Source organism: Oryzias latipes, chromosome 8 (genome assembly GCF_002234675.1).
Source record: "Oryzias latipes chromosome 8, ASM223467v1".
NCBI lineage: Eukaryota > Metazoa > Chordata > Actinopteri > Beloniformes > Adrianichthyidae > Oryzias > Oryzias latipes.
The window spans coordinates 12,302,651-12,323,076 of record NC_019866.2 but is presented as its reverse complement, the minus strand read 5'-3'; the positions used below and the strand labels follow the sequence as shown (position 1 = coordinate 12,323,076).

Sequence of the window (20,426 nt, the reverse complement as noted above, 5' to 3'; positions counted from 1 at the left end):
GAGGGCCTTTGATGTATGTACTGACATGTTGCTCCTCTTTTATCAGTCGGTTGTGGCGAGTGCTGTCTTCCATGGGGTTGTCTGCTGGGGTGGCAGTATGACCACGAGGGATTGCACTCGATTGGACAAACTGATTAAGAGATGTGCATCTGTGATCGGGAGGAGGGTGGACTCTCTGGGATCTGTGCTGCAGAAGAGAATGAGGGCTTTGACTCAGAGCATCCTGGACAATCCCAGACATCCTTTGCACAACACGATGTCAGGTCAGAGGAGCACACGGAGTAATAGACTCCTTTCACTGCGCTGCAGGACAGAGCGCTTTAAGAACTCATTTGTCCCTACAGCTATCAGGCTGTTTAATGAACCTGCCTGATATGAACTGATATTATTTTGTGAACTGTCTTTTTACTGTTGTTTGTTGTGTGTGGTTGTGTGTTTTGCTACCGGACACCTGAATTTCTCCTTTGGGAGATTAATAAAGTTTATATCTATCTATCTATCTATCTATTTCCCAGAATTCAAACTTTAGTTGTAATTCAAAGACGAACATTGTTCATCTTGGTAACAAAACAACATTTATTAACTATTGAAAACGTCTGAGTTATTATCTCTTTTTTGAATGGATTCTTTGTTTCTACAGATGTGTTTGTTGGACAAAATGATTGATTTCATTGGTGTCTCCAAGGGGCATGGCTTCAAGGTTAGGAAAAGTGATGGATGTCATGTAAAACATGACAGGCCGAACCGAATCAGACAAGTCAGTTTTCTTTTTTGTTTTTGTTTTGGTCTGTCAGGTGTAAATAAAAGCTGGCACACAAAGAAACTAGCCAGGAAGACTCACAAAAGGCTTGAGGAAGGTGGCTTGCATTGGAGCCTGGCATCCTTCTCGTGTGGGATTCACGGTAGATCGTGCAGGGCAGACAGGCGATCATCACCGCACGGAGATCAACAAGGTTTGTTATCATCCAAAAAAAAGGACACAAAAATCTACTTAAAAATCAGCTTTACCATCCAGGATAGGAAACTAAATGACTGTTAAGTACAGAAGAAAAACCTAAATAGGCTTATATATGCAATAAAGAGTGGCGTAGTGACACCACTTCCAAATTTGGTCATTGGTGCTTCCTAACTGTTGATGAGAAAAGAGCTTTTATGGTGACGGGTAGGAAAAATCTCACATCCGAACACTATAAGAAACTAACTGCCGCTGAAGAAAGACGTCCTGAAGACGATGCCAGAATCTCAACCAGAGGAAGCCTGAAGAAGCCTCTATTTGTGGGTTTTCCCCACACAATAATAAAACCAACTTCAACAATCTAGTTTTTTATGTAATTATTTGTTGTAACTTATCTGTTATGAGTGTATTTTTTCAATTTAGGTACCTTATTTTACATTTGGAATTTAAAGTCAAAAAGATATTTCCACAAATGTCTAAATAAACTTTATTCAATGTCAAGAAATCACTTAAACATCATGCACCATTATTATAAGATTAAAGGGATGTTTGCAGTCCAAAGCTTCCATATTTCAGTTTCAACTTTGCTGATGTTGAATGATCACAATGGATGTGCATGCTTTGAGTTTTCCATGAATCCAGCTGGGGCCACTGTTGCATTGTTTCTTTTTTCATCAGAGTCCCTGGAGAGTTGCATGAGTGGGCTCTAGGGGGCTTTATTCTGTCAGGTACTCCTGAGACTCCACAGATGATTGGTAGGAGGAAGAATGACCAGAGGACTGATGGGATGCAGGTGTATTTTCCAGCCCAGATGTCATCAGCGGCAGATAGAGATCATCCATGTTTGGCATCACAAACACTTTCTGCTCAGAAGCGCAGAAAAACAAATCTGAGCGCAGATCATTGCATGAACCCAATGGAAAAGTGAACTAACAAACGCACAGATGGACTGACCTGGAATTCACACTGCAGTTTTCTTTCAATCCACTCAGTCACGTGAGTGAAGGTGACTTCCCGCTCTCCCAGCATAGGGCGCACATGAAGGTCTAACCTGGGAGGCACTCTGAAGCTGTACCTGAAACAGCAAAGGGAGATTGTGGCAAACAAATCTTGTAACATCTTTCTGCCTAAAAAGGGGGCAGAGCCTGTGCTTACCATATCCTGTCTGTAGGGGGAGGAGGAATGTTGACCGCCAGAGTTCCAGAAAGCTCCAGGACCTCAACACTGAGCATGAGGGGCATGTTGGAGACCTCAGCTATCTTCTTCCTGATGTACTCGTTTTCTGTGGCCTTCTGGAAATATTTAGACTTTGCTATCTTGTCAACAAATTTTAGTATTTTTCTACCTGTGCTGCTACCAGTGTGGCTGTGGACGACATACAGTAAAAATTTGTTAGTCATCACTTCTGCCGGAGAGCATTATTACATTAAAACTCAGTTTTGTATGACATTCATGAAAAAAACACAAATTACCCATCAGCTGCTGTTCCGCTGCTCTTTTCCCCCTGAGATCCCTGCAGCTCAAATGCAGGAAATTCTTCTTCATCAGAGGATCCTGCACTCGACGACTCTTCATCACTATCAGCCAATACACACAGTCTTGCCTTAGAGCTGAAAAACACACCAGTTAGGCATTAGAGCTGGCTTCAAAACCAGAATTACTAAACACTAAGCTATAGCATGTTGAATTTTAAAGACCCACACCATTGAACAATTGTGGTTTTTGGCCTTTTTAACGTGTTCGTGTGACAGATTTTCTGATGTTTGAGGACATGTAGAAAGAAAATTAAGCTCAAAATAGCATTTTTTTTTTACTTGTCCTGTTCAACAGCTGGGCAGACAGATAAGAGCTGAAGGCCTCTTGTGTTGGACATATTTTACTTTAACAACAGGGGTTATGAATCTTCTGACAAACCAGATTTATTTCTATATAAACCCCTTTTGTAATTGAGGCCAAACTTTATTCATTTTAATCGTATTTGAAAATCGTTTGTGTTGGACCGGACGGAAAAGGAAAGGAGGGAAGAAAAAGAGGGATGTTAGAGAGAGGGGGGGGATAGGAGGGTGATTATAGGGGGGGTTAAACCATGAAGCAGCATAAAGCAACAAGTTGCTGGATGTTTATTATTTCGGTCAGGTTCAGATGTAATACAAATCTTGAAGGGCCGGGGCCTGTCCACACACACACCCAAATGTTATAAACACACCTGTTGGCTCCAAAAATGTCCACATGTCAACATGTACACAATACAGATAGTGTTCACACATGCATACTTATGCCTTTAAAGACATTAGTGTGAAATATTTCATTCAAACACGCAAAATATTAGTGCAAAGGTGAGCTAACACCTGAGCTTAAGTGAGTGTTTATGTTCTTCTAAAATGGATGGTGGAATGTGAAAAGAAGGAGGGAGAGTGCCCAGTCATCCCCACACCAAGAGCCCCCGCCGTAACAGCAGCGGCAGGCAGAACCCCCAAACACCCGCACATGGAGAGTAACCGCCCCCCAGGTGATCACATCTGCCACCCAGGCCAGGGCCAGCAGGACCACCACGGGGCCCCCAGAGCCAGAGAGCAGGGAGGCATGGGGGGACAGAGAGTGCAGCTCCAGCTCAACAAGGAGAGCAGTCCCCCCTGCTGTGCAGGGAGGGCCCAACGCAGGGCCCCGCCCCAAAAGAGTGCCCACAACCCCAGACAAGCACCTCATCACCACCCAGGAGTTCTGGGCATCCCCCCGCCCCAACCCCAGGTACGGGCCAGGACCCCCAAGGGAGACCCACCCCGCGCTCCAGGCAGCCACCCACCCGGCCCACGGTTGGTCCAGGAAAGAGCACGGCAGAGGCCAGCCGCCCCCGCCCAGGAGGACGGCACCCAGGAGAAGAGGGGGTCCACTAGAGGTGTTGTAAACATGGTCCGACCAGGCTCAGCCACTGTTGGAAATTTGGCGAGGCCCAGCGCTCAGGGGCAAGGACCAGAACCCACACCACAATTGCATTTCTGAGTATCTTTATTCAAATCATTATGAATCAGGAGCAGACGAAAAAAATGCAGTTTAAAGAAAGATGTTGAAAATACGCCACAAGCCTTCTGCTCCACTCTGCTGTGCAACAGGAAGGGGAAAGGGGTCGGTCCCGCCCACAACTCAGAGGTGAATTTCCAACGAACTACTACCGCTCTGCAGAAACTATGTCCTAGAAAATGACAGATTTTTAAATTTTGTCTTAAAGTGGCATAATAATAAATTAAAAAGACCACTGGGGCAATAGATCAAAAGATGATGGCAGTGGGACTTAAAATGATGCTTACCCAACATGTTGCATTTCAGAAACACTGTGAGCTTCATCCTCTTCCTCCTTTCCCAGCTTAGAAAGGTTCATCTTAGTCTCCAGAGTCATCTGAAGGCAGCCTGTGTACATCACCTCCAGCTCCAGCCACAGACCTTGGTGTCAAATGAGGTGAACGGAATAAATCAGAAAGAAAACCACAACTTACAGCAAGCTACAGTGGTGGACAAAATTGTTGGTACCCCTCAGGTAAAGAAAGAAAGTCCACAATGCTCTCTGAAATGACTTGAAATGTTCAAAAGTAACAATAAATTTTAATTTATTCAAAATTAAATGGTCAAAATCAGCCATTACTTTTGAGTTGTTGATTAACAGAATTATTTAAAAAAACAAACTAATGAAATAGGGCTGGACAAAGGTTCATTGACAAATACAGAAACTGTTTAATCGCAGTGATTGCATCAAAAGGTTGTGCAACAAAATATTGAGTTCTGGGTTCCATCATTTTTGTCCAGCCCTATTTCATTAGTTTTTTTTTATAATTCTGTTAATCAACAACTCAAAAGTAATGGCTGATTTTGATTATTTAATTTTCAATAAATTTAAATTTATTGTTACTTTTGAAAGTTTCGAGTCATTTCAGTGAGCATTGTGGACTTTCTTTCTTTAACTGAGGGGTACCAACAATTTTGTCCACCACTGTACAACAAATTTTTCAGTCCTTTAGTTAGATTCAAATTTAAATTTTACCCTCACAAACTGGAAACTTTTACAATTTCACAAAAGTAAAGAACATTTAGGATTAGAGGAGACTAATCTAATCTCTCCACAATGTTCAATGCGAAATGATTTCAAATAAATCTGAGTTTGATTTAAAGGCAAATCCAACATCTCTCCTTGATTCTTTGGATAAGCAGTACTCAGCTTTGGCTTGTTCTTGATGGTTAATCCGGATAAGAGGATTGCTAATCGCTTCAGTAAGAAAGACAATGGAAGCCAGGCTACCGAGGCGTGCACAACAAACCCCCAAACCCAAACATTTCGATTGTGACCTGATTTAAGGACAGACGGACAAACATTAGTGCAATACAGACCGAGTACCTCTGCGATCCAGTGCAGGCTTGGACGTGTGTAGGACCTGAGGAAGGCAGGTACCCATGTCCAGATCAGCCAGGGTCAGCTCATTCATGAAATATGGCAACTGTAAGATAAGCAGGGTTTTTTTGTGATAAGAAGGCAACACTAAGGCAAATATACTATTTTCAAAAGAAAAGACTATGCAGGAATGCCTGCAGGGTGAACATTTGAATGAATAGGGGGGAATAAAAAATGCTTTGAGACAGGAAGGACTTAAAATGATTAATGTGATGCTGCAGTTCCATCCGTGTAAATCTGCACTTCTGTCTTGAGAGCAGCGAGCCTGTGCCATCAGCAGAATCTCTCACACACACAAAACACGAGTTTTTTACTGTTTACAAGCCTGAAATCTTGTAGCATTGCAAACAGCTCAGTGCTGACATTCATTTCATCCTTTTTGTGACATTCATTTAACTGATATTTATTTTGCAATGATCCTGATCTAACGAGGGCTGTTTTCAAGATGTCTTCAAAAGGGATCTCAGCCCCCACCCCACACACCTTAATTTTGCTGAGTTTCTTCTGAATCTTGTGTGCCACCTGGTCAGTCCAGTATTTCTCTCCTAGAAAGTCCCAGAATATTCTGCCCACCAGGCAGTTCACCCAGGTGGGCTGGCTCTCTGCAGAGCACCTCGCTGACTCAGTCGCTGCAGATGGATCACCCCCTGATTCACCTTCAGAGCCATGATCTTCAGCATGAACCTGCAAAAAAATAGACATTTCCATGTTTAAATCTTTTTCATTCTGTGCCAGCAGGATCTTATAGTATTTTTCTGAACCCAGCATTAGGTTGAAGCAGATCTGAGAAAAGAGCAACACTCTAGAGGAAGATTTTCTGACGCAGAGTTGTCAGTGGCATTTATGAGGAAAATTAGATGAAAAATAGTGGGCAAAAGAAGAAAAAAGAAAGACCAAAACTTTTTTTTTTACCTTTTTACAAATTGAGGGGCTTCCCTTATCACTTTGGCAGGGGCTGTTGGCGGGGCTGCATCTTTTCGAGCCAATCAATTGAGTCATGTAGGTGGTGTAGTCCAGCATCGTTCTGGATTTTACAGAGAGGTCATTCAGGTCCTCTGCATTTTCTTTGAAAGCTTCTCCACTATTTGGTGTTTCTAAAAGACAAATAAAATTTAGATTATAATAAAGTAACTGCAGTCACAGATGTCAGCGTTTCATTTAAAACCTTGCCTGTATTCTCCTCATTGCTGCTTACAGCTCCAGCTTTGGAAGCTAACAAAAGGTGTTGAAACCACTCCTCCTTTTCTCTTCCTGTGCGGCCAAACAGGTAGAGGGTGACGGGGGAGCTCTGGCTTGGAATGGTGTGCTTCTCTGCCTTCTCTTCCTCCTCTTGCCCTTCGTCAAAGGTCTCCTCCCCTATCTCACCCTCAGCCAGGGTGATGCATATGGGGTACTTCCTGTTCCATATCCTCTTACGAGCCAAACCAGGAGGCTCCAAGGAAACCTGGAGGAAAAGAAGGTTACGTTGAGTCGCCCAACTTTTTTTTAAGGCATCTGCATAAAAACGGTTTTCTTTCATTCACGTGTCTGAACGCCATAATTACAGTCATGTTTACTGAGTGCATCAGGTCTTTCGCCTCTGTGTTGGGTGACAAAGAGGGTGCAGAAAGACGAGACTCAGGTGAGAGGTCACCTGGGCTTTCTCTTCTGCTCCCCTCGGACTATCAAGTGATTTTCACATCTCCCGTCATCACACTGACCTTACTGTTACCCAGCTGGTAAATGTGAGCGTGTAAAAACGCTGCCTCGTGGTGCGTCTCTTTAAATGAAGCCCACCGGGGAATGTTGGCACGTGGGTAGGCCAGACGTAGCCGGCTGCCATCCAGTGTCACATAAACGGAATGAGTGATGGAGGGGTGGAAGGTCTCAGGGTCGTAGCTAAATGCTTCACTCATCCAGCCCTGAGATAAAAAAAAGGGTACAAATGAAAACAGGAAAATGTATTTTTTGTGGATGTTAATACATGAGCACACAGCATAAAATCTGACATAAAGGTAATGCAAAAGGTGAAACTTGTGTACATCTGTTTGGTTTTGTTAGCTGTACATGGTGTGACAGCCAAATCTGCTTTTCCAGCAGAAATGTCTGAAACTAGTTGGATGAAGCCATTTTTAAACTCTAAATTGCGTAGTCTGCTTGGCCTGAAGGTAGCTTTAGTGCAGCAATTACTTATCTATTGTGCTCCACTTTTGCACTTCATTTCCATGTAATCAAACCAGGTAAACAAAGCAGCCTGCTCTCCTCCATGGGAACTATATCACTCACATTGCAGCCATTTTCCTGAGTCTGTTTATTTGAATAATGAATTACCTCTAGAAAGCCTGGATCAGTGAGCTCCCTATCCAGATCCTCTGTAATTGTGTGGCTCCGAGGTCCCGTTTTCCCTCTGGAGCCTCCATGTCTTGGGGAAAACACAAACACCACCACCAAGCCCAGCATAAACCCGCACGCCACACCCAGGGAAAGACCTGTAACGTAGGGTGGCAGGGGCAGCACAAAAAAGGCATAAGCCAGAAGTCCCACAGGGAAGAGCCAGTGAAAGGGAAAAGCCGAACCCATGATTGTGACTCCAGACTTGGGATAAGTTCTTTGATGTGTCCGCCCAGCTCCATCCTGGAGCTCCACCACCTGAATCACATCCCCGTAAGAGCAGATTTCTAAGTGCCTGTCTTTTCGCTGGCTGCAGTGCTCCAGGCTGTTGCTGGATTTTATTGGTGACTCCTTCTGAAGTCTTCTGACTGGATTGTCACACATAAGTTTGTGCTCGCTGTCTGTCCTCCTGCATCTCAGGACGGAATTGTCACTGATGCTGCTTCTCCTGCAGCAACTTTGGGAAAGAGGTGAGTCCTCTGGAGCTGACATTTTTCCCTGCTTGGGACTTCCAGAGTTCTCGTCCCCCATGATCTTATTTAGCATGCTGAGGGGATCCTGCATAGCTTCTGAGAACTTCCTCCGTGTGTCCTCCAAGTCAGCGATCAGTGAACTTCCTCGTGGTTCAGTGGGAGACAGGTTGTCTGCCGAAGGATGTGATGACCCATCTTCATTTTGATCCCTTCCCGCTTCCTCTGGCCTATGGTCGCGGATCTTCTGGTTTGTCTTCCGGGGATGCAAATGAAGCTTGGAGTCAGACATGGAGAGATTGACCTCAGGCTCAGTCCTGCGGGAGATTTCTGTGCTGAAAGACTTGACCAAGCTGAGGAGCGGCTTGCCTCTTAGAGTGCTGCTCTCACTTGTATTCAGGTCTGTGGAAGAGGACTTGACCAGCCCGGTAGTCATGAGAAGATCCTCTGACATCATGGACAGATCAGATAAAGATCCTGGAGATGATGGGGAGTGAAGGGGAAAGAGGGGCTTAGAGTAAACACTTGGGCCCAGATCCAAAGCCATCTCAAGGCTGTGGTCCGACTGACACTCCCTGGTTTGGGGTTTTTCTTTTGTAAAAGCCACAGAAGGGCCTTCATGTTTGCGGTCCAGGCTGAAGATGAGCTTACTTTCCTCCATGGTGCAAACAGCTGAGTAGAATTTGGTACCAACTAGTTAATGTAAACTTCTTGATTTGTAGCATTCTTGTTAGACCCTGCAAAATCATGTGTGGAATGAGAAAAAACATTAATGTTATTGTATAAAATCTATTGAAAGAGTTTTACTTAATTCCTCAAACCATTGCAGATAAGTTCACTTAAAAAAATACAATGAAATGTCTTGCTCAATCTGTTAAAAGATCCAGTTCTGTTTTTAAACAAGACAAGTCCAAAATTGTCATCTTCTCATATTCACCCTCCTGCAGAAAATCAGAGAATTATTCCTTTTTTCTATCTTTCCGAAACAGGTTCATCATGTTTGGAATCATGCTGGGGTAACAGGTTTTAGAATTTCAGTGTCTGGAAAACTCGTGAGCTCTTCAAACTTAAAAAACACAATTTTAAGCCCTTTACACTCCTTAGTCCCTTTATTCAAACCCTTTAATCCAGGACTCCACTTAGCATCACCTTGAACAGAGTTTTTCTTAAAAAAAAAAAGGAAATAAATTCAGACATGAAATGTTTAAAACTTTCTTCTCTAAATTCAACCAACCAAAGTTCAACTCAAAATAACACACAGAGCAAAAAAAATAGAAAAAAATAAGAAAAAATGTCTAGAAAAAGTTATGTCATTTCCTGTGTCTTGACCTGCTGTGCAGAAAAAACACGGAGTTCCATCAGGCACCTCCTAGGGGTACACTCATACTTTTTTTTAATTATTACCCTCCCATTAAACGAAAATAATGATGAATATTCATCTTTGAGTTGATGTGTATGTACTGTGTAACACAGTTATCTTGTGATCACCAAATTAAGGGACATACAAAATAAACAGAAATATCAATAAACCTGATTAACCTTCATAAAAGCCGATTTTCACAAAAACAACTAAATAAATTGTTTTTTTTTCCAGACATTTTTTCCATTGGAGATATTTGCTGTTGAAGTTTAATATTCATTCATTTGTGTGTCATCACCCATGCAGGGCTGTGTGTCAATAACAGTCAGGAAAAAGTGCTGCTCCTTCAGCAGGTCAGCTGCTGCAGACTACCTTAGATTACCCTGATCAATTTCTCTTCACAAGTCGGTTTTGCTGACAGAGAAGAGAAGGTCTGTGCTGCTGAGTGGATTGCAGGGATGGCTGAGTTTTGGCAGCATTCCAGTTCAGGCTATGGATTCAGTTTTGCTCAAATAAGTTAAAAAGTGGAACAAGCAGCACTGACAGTAAGACCATGATGCACCTGCATTTTTTTAAATGTTCTCCATGCAGGAAAATAAAAGCCAATCACTTATATCTTCATTTATTCAATATTGTATGAAACACTTTCCTAATTTACACTCTGATCTATAAAAAAAGTTGTACCAGAACATCGATTCAGATACTATTTATCATCACTAGTGTCTTGTTCTAGTGTCAAAAAATACTAGTTATAAGTTTTGGTTATACGTATTTTGTGAGCAAAGTTTGACCAAAAAAATCTATAGAATCGCCTCTAAAACAAAGAAAAGATGCAAATAGATGCAAAAAAGATGCAAATTGTTGACTTCAGGATGTCGGTCACCCACCTGCAATACTTTGGACTTCTGGCTGTGAAGAAAATGCAAAGACATGTCGAATAAATTTAGAAAAGCAGCTTACCTCACTAACATGAAAAACAAAAACCTGGCAAAGGAAAATTACCTTAAGTGTACCCAGGTATCCTTGATTGTTTGTGAACTCAAACCTAGTTTTACCTACTTAAGTTAAGGGCAACCTAATTGACCTAAATCCTGTAAGCAGTGGAAACAACTTGGACCAGACGTGACTCAGACTCAGCCTGAACATGGGTCTGACACACAAAATATGGCAAATTCAGCTAAATTTAATTAGAGAAAAGATTATGAAAAATTATATAAAAAAAAGCTAAAGCCAAGATACATTTATATATATATATATATATATATATATATATATATAGAGAGAGAGAGAGAGAGAGAGAGAGAGAGAGAGAGAGAGAGAGAGAGAGAGAGAGAGAGAGAGATACATATGTAATTTATTGTGGCTTTAACTTTTTTTATTTTAATAAATCACCTTCTTTCATGCTCTCCCTCTAAATCTGTCTATCCTGGATTAAGTTTGACCGAAAGATTAAAAGTAGACAGAAAATTATTTTTCCTGCAGGAGATAAAAAATACATTTCAGGAAATTCAGTAATGTTCCATTGGGATATAATGAAGAGGGGGATCAGAAAACAGGCAGGAGGTTTATTTCTTATGCTTAATCCTGCAGTAAGTGTGATATTTGACCCTGATGTTTGACACATTTGGCTGCAACTTCTGTCACTGAGATAATTTCTCTTTGCCCTCTCAATTCCAGTTCCAGCAGAACAGAATATTTTTCAAAATGCTCACACTATTCAAAATGTTCTTACCTACAGGTGAAGAAGAGAAGTGGTGGAGCGAGGAAGGCTTTCATGCAGAAGTCTGTTTTGAGCTGCTGTGTGCCCCTATGCTGCAGATCTTCCAAGTCCTGCGGCACATTTGCTCCTTTGGCAGCAATTATCCCCCCAACTTTGCTGCCATTCCTGAGCTTCTTCCTCCTCCTATCAATCAAACTCCCAAACGCAGCATCTGCAGTTCAGCGAGCATCCGGACGCAGCACCATCCCAGCTCGCTGCAGTCTAAAATCAGATGACTGAGCGACCGCGCCGATGGATGACACCTTAATCCAGATTATACGAGTGACACCAGCAGTTACCATGCAGGGAGAGCAGTGTGAGAGGTACTGCGCTCTGCATGAAAACAGACGACTGGGATGAACTCTCCAGCACCGCAGTGCATGCGTGCAGGTTTATGTAATTACACGTCCTGCAGGAACTCCTGTCAGAGGAAAACTATGCCCTTTAAAAAATGTTGACTTAAAAAAAGATATTTCATATTTCATATGAAATGTAATTGTTATAATTTAGCTGATGCCAAATTAATTTAATGATTATTTGATCCCACAATAATCTAACAGTTCTCATCGTGATCACGTTTGATTAATGGAAGTAATGGTAATAATAATTTTAAATTAAAAAATCACTTTATATCCAAAATACTGGCTCCAGATTGCATTTGAGGAAGCTGGTTTACTTTCAAATGCTATAGGGATTACTGGATGAATTGGTAGGCTATATTTGCTCACCGGGAAAGTAGCGTACTAGGTGCTACCCACCGCCCCCTGCTGGAAAAGCGGAAACGGGCATTTCCTTCTTTTTCTTTCTTTTTTTCTAATAAATAAATAAATACGGGGCTGAGGTGCTGTTTGTTCTTCTGTGGTTGCTCACGATTAAGCATAACTTCAATTTCAGATCCAAAGGTTCTTTAAAATTAAACGTCCAATCAAAACATGAAGACCTAATCTTTCAAATAAGAAAGAAGACTTTAGATTTATATTATAAATAAAAGGAAAAAAAAAGGAAACTGGTTCCCAGTTTCCTTTTTTTTTTCGTATTATTTTTTTCGTAATAATACAAAATGAAGGCATTAGTAAATGAAAAAAAGATCTTAATATAAAAAAGACAAAATATGGAACATATATACATGGAAGGATGAAATGAACTATTTCGTTCTAATTAATAATAGAGTTTCAATTGAAACTTTTCTTGTTTGTAAGGCTGGCGTGTTTTACCATGGAAGCGTATTGCATTCGATAAAACTTTATTGACCAAACAGAAGTCACCCTGTGAAACGCACAAGTAACGCCACAACCTTTATTTTGAAGGCATGCCAAACAAACAGGAAGTAGTGTTTTGCCGGCCGGATGTTTTGTTCTGTCGTGGATTGAAGGCAGATTAACACCGAAGACCCGTTGAAGCAATGTCGTTCTGTTCTTTCTTCGGTGGAGAGGTCTTTAAAGACCACTTTAAACCAGGTAATTTAACTTTTTCACAAAGTAAACCGAAAACGTTTTGTTTTTGTTATTAATGGGCAATCTAGCAACTGTGTTTTTAGTCACGTACTTAACTTAAATTTAAGTACGTACAGAGTAGACTTTTCTTAACCTATTTTGGGACCAAAAAACCTCAACACGGAGTAATAGTAAGTTTGACAACATCGAATTTTTATTTTTTTGATCCAAACGCCCTTAAAGGTACAAGCGAGATAATTTTGTAACAGTGGGGGTCAGGTTACCAAACAGAAACGTTATAAAACGCACGAGTTTACACAATGGAGAAGTAAACACTCAGTTCAACAAGTGTAGCAACAAATCGAACAGAATGGAATTAAACCTTGTGAAATTATGCACAAAAACAAATGACCAGGTTTATCTTAACAATATCATGTTCTTCAGGCTAACTCAATGTTTCTCTGCTCATATAAGTGGATTCTTCAAAGTGAATGAACTGCATGTTATGTGAGCAGATGCAAAATTCAAAGGCTTTGTTTTCATTTTAGTGACCATCTTGTTGGGGGTCTTGATGTTTCTTAGAGGTGGGGAGTGCTCTGTTGCTCCTCTTTTTCTTAGCTTTCACCAAAGTCCAGCTGGGATAACTGCAGATCTTTTACTAAATGTGTTGCATTATAAACCAATAATGCTCCCTATTATTCACGTGTTTCATTCCAAAACGTCCACCACTGTACCTCTTGTTGTTCTATGCTGAACCATCTCTTTCTCTTAGGGATCTATGTGTGCTCCAAGTGTGAACATCAACTGTTCTCCAGCCGCTCCAAGTACGAGCACTCGTCCCCATGGCCAGCTTTTACCGAGACCATCCACGATGACAGCATTTCCAAACACGAGGAAAGACCAGGCGCATACAAGGTGCCTTTAAAAACATCTATTTAAGCTCCTTGTTGGTTATGAGGTTATGTGTATTTTGACATTTAGGAACACCATTTAAACTGGAAGTACCTTCTGATTGACTTGTATTAGCAGCAAACGTCTGTTGTCTTGTTCTAGGTGCGCTGCGGGAAATGTGGAAACGGACTGGGTCACGAATTTGTAAATGACGGGCCATCCAAAGGGCTGTCCCGCTTCTGAATATTCAGCAGTTCACTGAAGTTCATCCCCAAAGGTACAGTCTGGTTACAGTGCTGAAACTGTAGCGAAATGAAAATGTCTTTGAATGCCTGGAAAGAACCTCTCAAAAATGTACTTATCCGGTCTGTGTTTTCTTAGTGATCTTCGGGGTTTCATCAAATTATTGTTTTCAAAGTTGTGTAACTGCTGTCAAATTCATTCTGCAGATAAGGTGGATGGACAGTAAGTGAGCTGTCATTAAGGAATGCGGCAGGTCTGGAAGTTTCCCTGTGCCGCTGAAGGTGTGGACAGCGAATGAAGTGTTCTGGGACAAAGCCCGGTCCGGGAGCACCAGAGCTCTGATGAATCCTGACTTCACTGGACAGCAAGGATTACAGGACTTCTATCTGTTTTTTGCACTTGTTTGCTATGCAATCACAAATGATGTAGCAACTAGTTTTGTCTCATTAAGCAAACCTCTGCTTCTGGTAAAGATAACCTTTTAGGATTTTGAGAGCTCGTTCTGAGTGACAGATCCCTTATTTGACCATATTATCTGTATGTGGCTGCCTGAATATAAAAACATATCCAGCAGGACTGAAATGTGAAAAGTTTGATGATCCATTTTTTTTCACTGAATGATGCTCAAAAATAAACATATTTTAAAATACATTTCCATCTGGATACTTTCTTACCTTTTTGTGCCACTCATTGCTTTCTGAAGTCAGAACAGTTCCTAAGTTCTGCCACTAGGTGGACCTTGGGCCAGAAGGATCAGGTGTTACACCAGCTGTTGACACTGATCTACCGTTTTCCACGTCAAGCCGAGTTACTGTTTGCTAGTCTTTGCTTAATACGTAACAGAAAATTATTCATAATTGTCAAACTTTTTGGCTTGAATCTGACATGGAGGAAATGTCTTATTGCCCCTTTTCTGGTGGAGAATATTATAAGAATCACTTCCAGCCAGGTGAGTGTCATGGAAGAGACGTGAAGTATAGAGATCCTGGTTCCAGAGTAGAGAGTGGCTTTGGTTTTTGCTCCCCTCAGGTATATACGTGTGTGCTGAATGCGGCCACGAGTTGTTTTCCAGCATTTCAAAGTTTGAGCATTCTTCCCCATGGCCTGCCTTCTCGGAGACCCTCCATGAGGACAGTGTGACCAAACATCCTGAAGCATGGGGACCTATAAAGGTAGAATTACTGCAGCAAATGGGGCTCCAGGTAGAATAAATGAGGTTTAAATTATGTTGATTTTTAAAAATGTATTTTTGTTTTTATAAGGTTTGCTGTGGAAAATGTGGCAATGCACTGGGCCACGAGTTTTTATATGATGGACCCAAAGAAGGTCTGTCCCGATTCTGAATCTTCAGCAGCTCACTGACCTTCATATCGAAAGGTGAGTGTCATCTCTTATCCACAATCTTCCTCTGCAGTGCACTACAACTGACATTTGTTGATGTTATTCTTTTTTTTAACACTAGTTTTTTTAAAATTCTCAATTAACTATTTCCTTTTCTTTCTCAGGTTAGAGGGATGTAAGAAAAAAAGAGATTGATTTATTTCTGCTGCTAAAGGCGTCCACAATGGATGAAGGGCTTTGTGAAAAATTCCAAATGGAAGTCCAAAGCCCTGATGTAACACAACTTTGCTGGACAACAACAACAAAAGACTGAAATGGACTTTTTGCAAGTCAATGTTTAACATTTCTACAGCGACAGATTAAACAGTTAATCAGTGTGAATGAACCCATTTCGGTGAAAAACAAAAAACCCTTATACTTTAACTCACGTGTGTCAAACTTAAGGCTCAGGGGCATATCTAGGGAGAATTGGACTTAAAATATCAGATTGGGCAACTATACATTAGGACTTAAACACTGTCCATATAACCTAACATGACACCATCAAATTTAAAAGTATGTATGCTAAAGTAACAAGCAAACATATGTTTTCTATGCAACTGTAATTGTCACTTTAAAAGTTATAATAAATAAATGAGTTATTTTACATTAAGGAGTAGTTACATGTATTTTTCATTGCATTTAGTTAAATGTATAAGTTATATCTGGCCCTTTGAGGACAACCACTATGCTGATGTGGCCCTCAGTGAAAATGAGTTTGACACCCCTGATATAACCTAATAGTTTCTGAAAAATGTAATTACCAGATTCTACCACCAGATGATGCTGTACTGAAACCTTTTGCTTGTTTGCACGGATTTCTATAAAATATCTATTTAATTGAACAAATTATTGCAAATTTACATCAGAAAACATGTCTAAAGTAAATGTCACAACATACTAATTAGATATATTTTATAATATGTCAAATATTTCATTTTCAAGTTAAAAAGATATGAAAAACAAGTTTAACATAATTTACAAATTAGAGTTGCTGCTTTACTATCAGAACAGACATATTTAAGCATTGAGTACAGCATTGAGATATTTTGTTTACAGACTTCCAGAGAGAAATGCTTTCAATTCTGTTTATGTATGTAAGAAATGGCCTTATCTGATCAGATAGGTTTTTGGTGTTGACACATCCAACCACAGACAAACAGCACTAAAGGTTTTCTCTCTGCCATTACTGATCCAACTAAAATAAAGCCAAAAAAAGAAAGTCACATGGGGGCAGAAATAAGTACCCTCATGTCTTAAGAATTTGGAGATCCACCTTTCAGATCTGCATTTTGAAGAAGTCGTTTCTAGTTTCGACTTTCGCTCCGTCACATCTCTGAAAATCAGTCGATTCTTCTTTGCAGCACTGCTTCTGTTTATAAAGGCTTATAAAGGTTGTGAGCCTTTTTTTTGCACAACACGTATAAGATGGACTTAAGTATGGATAAGGATATTCTAAAACGTTCATTAGTTTAATTTAGATCCATTCAGCAGATGTTCTGTCTTGTTGCTGTACCCAGTTGACAGATGGGATCATGTTTGCCTCTAGAATACTGTTGTAGGTGGAGAGGTTCATAACAACGATTTCCAGATCTTGGAACCAAAAGCAAAACAAACCTGACCTATCACAAGGAGGAGATTTTTCTGCATAAGAACCTATTTGGTCCTCAGATCTATATTTTTGTTGCATTAGTCCAGTGGAGTTCTTCCAGTTGCTCATTCAGATGTCAATGTCACCTCAGACGTTTTTTTAAAGTCAAATTAGCTTCTTTTATGGCCACCTTTTCCAACAAGTGATTTGTCAGTCTAATCTTACTGTCAAAAACGTTTAAATTAAACATGCTCACTGAAGCCTGCAGTCCTGGAGAGGCGTTTTAGTGACCCAAAAGTAGTTTTGCATGAAAAACAGCAGCTTCCCTGAAAAAATGACACTTGGAAACTATCTTTGCAACAGCAGAAAGATTGAAATCTAACGGTTAGGAAATTATTTTATAAAAGTCTTGCCAACATAAGTATAGTTAAACAAAACAAAAACTGCTGAGATTTTTTTTTTCTTTCTTTTTGGGGTTGTGTCAAAGCACAAACAAAGGCCCAAACAAAGAAAACACTTAGTCAATTCATCAAGACCTGCAGCTTCTTCTCTGAAATTCTACAAAACTTGAAGAGAAGTGGTGCATTTATATGCATACATTTTTAGATTAAATTTTGTCTAAATATATATTTACAATAGTAAATAAATGTCTTAACTTTTATTTTCACAATCCCAAAACATTCAGAAATCCTGTTTATGACCAGTCTGTGTAAAAAAAAGAAGCTTAGATTAGCACGTTTCTGTACATTTGCAAAAACTACAGTTTGTTTTACTTGAGGAATTCAGTGAAATTATATTATTTTCAATTGAATTTAAAAAAAGCAAACCAAGAATTCTGAAGAGACAGCTAATTGATTCTGCTGCTAGGTGTTCTGTTCTGTCTCTACATATTTTGAAATGAAGAAACTGAATTTATATTTTGAACCACAAATATGCATCAAACCACTTCTGCTCCAAAATTATCTCAATTTAGCAAGAAGAGAAGTGATTTTTTTCGTAGCTCCAAATAAATGCAGGCGTCAAGGGGTTTAAAAATTGTTCTTGGTGTTGTGACAACATAAATGAGAGGCCAAGCAATGTCTGACCCATTTAGAGAGAAGGAATTGAAATAAGGCCTAAATCTCATCACACCCTCTGAATTAAGAGAATTAAATTGAAATTTTCTGACAACACGAAGTTCTCAACAAATAAATGAGAATCAAAGTGGTTAACATGTACTTGTTTTGAAAAATGCAAATATTTTTTTTGGAAGAGTGAATCTTTATATATTTACATAGTGAGAGAAATCATGTAGAACTGGAAATGTTTTTCAATTAGAAGCTGGTTAACTACAGTACACAAACCAATAGAAGAGCTTCACATGCAGACACTATGACAAACACAAAAGCTTTATAATCTTGGAGAATTCATGTGAAAATAGGCTGTGGGATGTTGATACATTAGCTTAACTGTTGGGAAGGTTTGGAACTCATACATCAAACTTGGTGGTGGTAGTGTGATGATTTGGAGTTTCTTTGCAGAATGAGTCCCTGCCAAGCTTGATAAAAAGATAAATTGTGAACTTTAACAGAATTTTTGTTGGAAGTTTTGTTGATGCAGCACAAAAACAATGAAAAAAACAAACAGAAATATAATCTCTAAATGGCAAAAAACTGAAAAATAAAATGAAAAACATAAATAAATGTAGAAATATAGTTACTGAAATACAATTATTTCATTGCATTTGTTGTCACAAGTGAAAAATGGACATTGCAACGCAATTGTTTCCGCTGTGTAATAGCAATCTCAATGCACAAATGCATATGTGAAAAACTGCTCTACTTGAAAGACTTTTGTGAATTTGTTGTGTTTTTGCTTCTTAGCGATGTCTTGGCGTTTTGGAGAATGCAGTGATGGAATCTTAAACAAAATGAAGATGTGGGGGCACGCTCAATGACTTTCATGCTTTTGGAGTGTCTGGGATGAGCAGGTGTGTCGCTGCTCTTTTCAAAGACTGCAAGATCAGAGAGGGAGATGAAAGCATTGGTGTTAGCTTAAGGATTAGGAGAGGAAGTGCAAACATGTATAGAGAGCAAATCCTGATAAACTTTACTAAAGCACATTTGATATGATATGCATCTGTAAAGTCTGATCAAAACCCTTTTTTTTTGGATGTCCCAAATAATATCTACTTCAACTTTTGATGTTTAATCAACTTTGCTGAGACAAATCCTCTCAACTGTTAGATATAACTGGTACTCGCCTCCAATAATTAACCAAGAACTTTCAACTTTTCCCTTTGGTGTCTCCGAGCAGGAGAGACATGACACCTTCAGCAACAGACATCCTAAAAAAACAGCTGTAAGACTGAAAGATGGAGAGATGGGGGAACGATGTTGCTTAGGACACAGGGCTGTAATTAGCCTCTGCTATCAGACCAGCAGTCTTCTGGCTGGCAACCAGACACAGATGTTTAGCCAAGAGGAAGCAAACAGGAAGAAGGAAGTGGTAATCCACTGATGGAATCACTCGCTCCTTGACCTCTGGGACTCGTCCTGCTCTAAAGCAAAATAGGGCCCTTAATCACATTAAACCACTGCTCCCTCCAGCTTCACCTCAACGTCCTGACTCACACAGGAGATCTTGTTTTCATTTGAATACACACGAAGCTGCTGCTGAGACGTGGATGTTTACAGGATCTACACCTGCTTCTGTTTTCGTCTGCAGAGAACTCCAACCCCTTAAAACCAAAATCATCAAAGATGGGGGTCCCGAAAACCATCTGCCTTCCAGGTCTTCACTCACCACGGAAGCTGGGATCGCTTTGTCGGTGTGGACAAAAGTTCATCTACGCGTGACTAGAAGAAGAAATACAGAAAGTTCCTCTCATCACAGAACGATGATGACAGCTTGTGGCTTAGCAGTGAAATATCTCCATGCTGCTATCCACATTTCAGACACGTGTGGAGAACAAACACCTCCATTAACTGAGGGAATACAGTGACTTTTTACATACTGGAAGGTGATTGCTGCTTTAGGGTGAAGAAATCTTGGAGATTTTCCTAGTTTATTGCATACTGCAGGTTTTGAAACACAAATACACAAATAGGAGACAATCCAAAAATCAATTGGTGAATTTGTTTTGTACAACAACACAAAATGAGAAGAAAACAATATTTCAGTTGAACCAGAAAATACATTGAGAATCATTGAAGTTGTTAAATGAACAGAATATGAAAGTTTATTTATTCATTGTGTGAAGATATGTGGAAAACCACAGATAAAATGCAAAAACAAAGCACTAAACTTAGCTTAATAATAGATAAAAAAGAATTACTTTGTACTTTAATATTTTAGAATAATACACATGACAAAACCTACAACACCTGTATAGTTTTTGGTATAATTTCATATTTTCAGCTGATCATATTGTTTATGTGTTTTCATTATCCCACTGTAGATTGAAATTCTGTGAAGGTAGACTTCTTTAAACTTTTATAAAAACAGAAATCATGGGAATTACAGCAAATTATCTTTTTACCCCTTCTTTTAAACTG

The 20,426-nt window shown here is 40.0% G+C and overlaps 2 protein-coding genes and 1 pseudogene across 3 annotated transcripts; 2 read left to right on the top strand and 1 right to left on the bottom strand.

Moving 5' to 3' along the window:
- Positions 1-1,425: 1,425 nt before the first annotated feature.
- LOC101161891 (testis-expressed protein 2-like) lies at positions 1,426-11,737 on the bottom strand. The gene is made up of 12 exons (XM_004071689.4): positions 11,326-11,737; positions 7,704-8,970; positions 7,094-7,294; positions 6,564-6,837; positions 6,306-6,487; positions 5,877-6,077; positions 5,340-5,439; positions 4,261-4,393; positions 2,428-2,565; positions 2,111-2,320; positions 1,910-2,030; positions 1,426-1,818 (listed from the first exon to the last, which is right to left on the bottom strand). Exons 2-12 carry the CDS (start codon positions 8,892-8,894, stop codon positions 1,672-1,674), a joined length of 2,898 nt encoding a protein of 965 aa, XP_004071737.1. The 5' UTR covers positions 8,895-8,970; positions 11,326-11,737; the 3' UTR covers positions 1,426-1,671.
- Positions 11,738-12,660: 923 nt separating this feature from the next.
- Positions 12,661-14,570, top strand: LOC101163254 (methionine-R-sulfoxide reductase B1-A). The gene is made up of 4 exons (XM_011478226.3): positions 12,661-12,809; positions 13,558-13,700; positions 13,839-13,953; positions 14,126-14,570. The coding sequence occupies exons 1-4, from the start codon at positions 12,755-12,757 to the stop codon at positions 14,143-14,145; spliced, it is 333 nt and encodes a 110-aa protein (XP_011476528.2). The 5' UTR covers positions 12,661-12,754; the 3' UTR covers positions 14,146-14,570.
- A 115-nt stretch (positions 14,571-14,685) lies between these two features.
- Positions 14,686-18,719, top strand: LOC110015477 (annotated as a pseudogene). The gene is made up of 4 exons (XR_002290683.1): positions 14,686-14,868; positions 14,949-15,091; positions 15,182-15,296; positions 15,425-18,719. The product of XR_002290683.1 is annotated as a methionine-R-sulfoxide reductase B1-A-like (transcript).
- Positions 18,720-20,426: the final 1,707 nt, after the last annotated feature.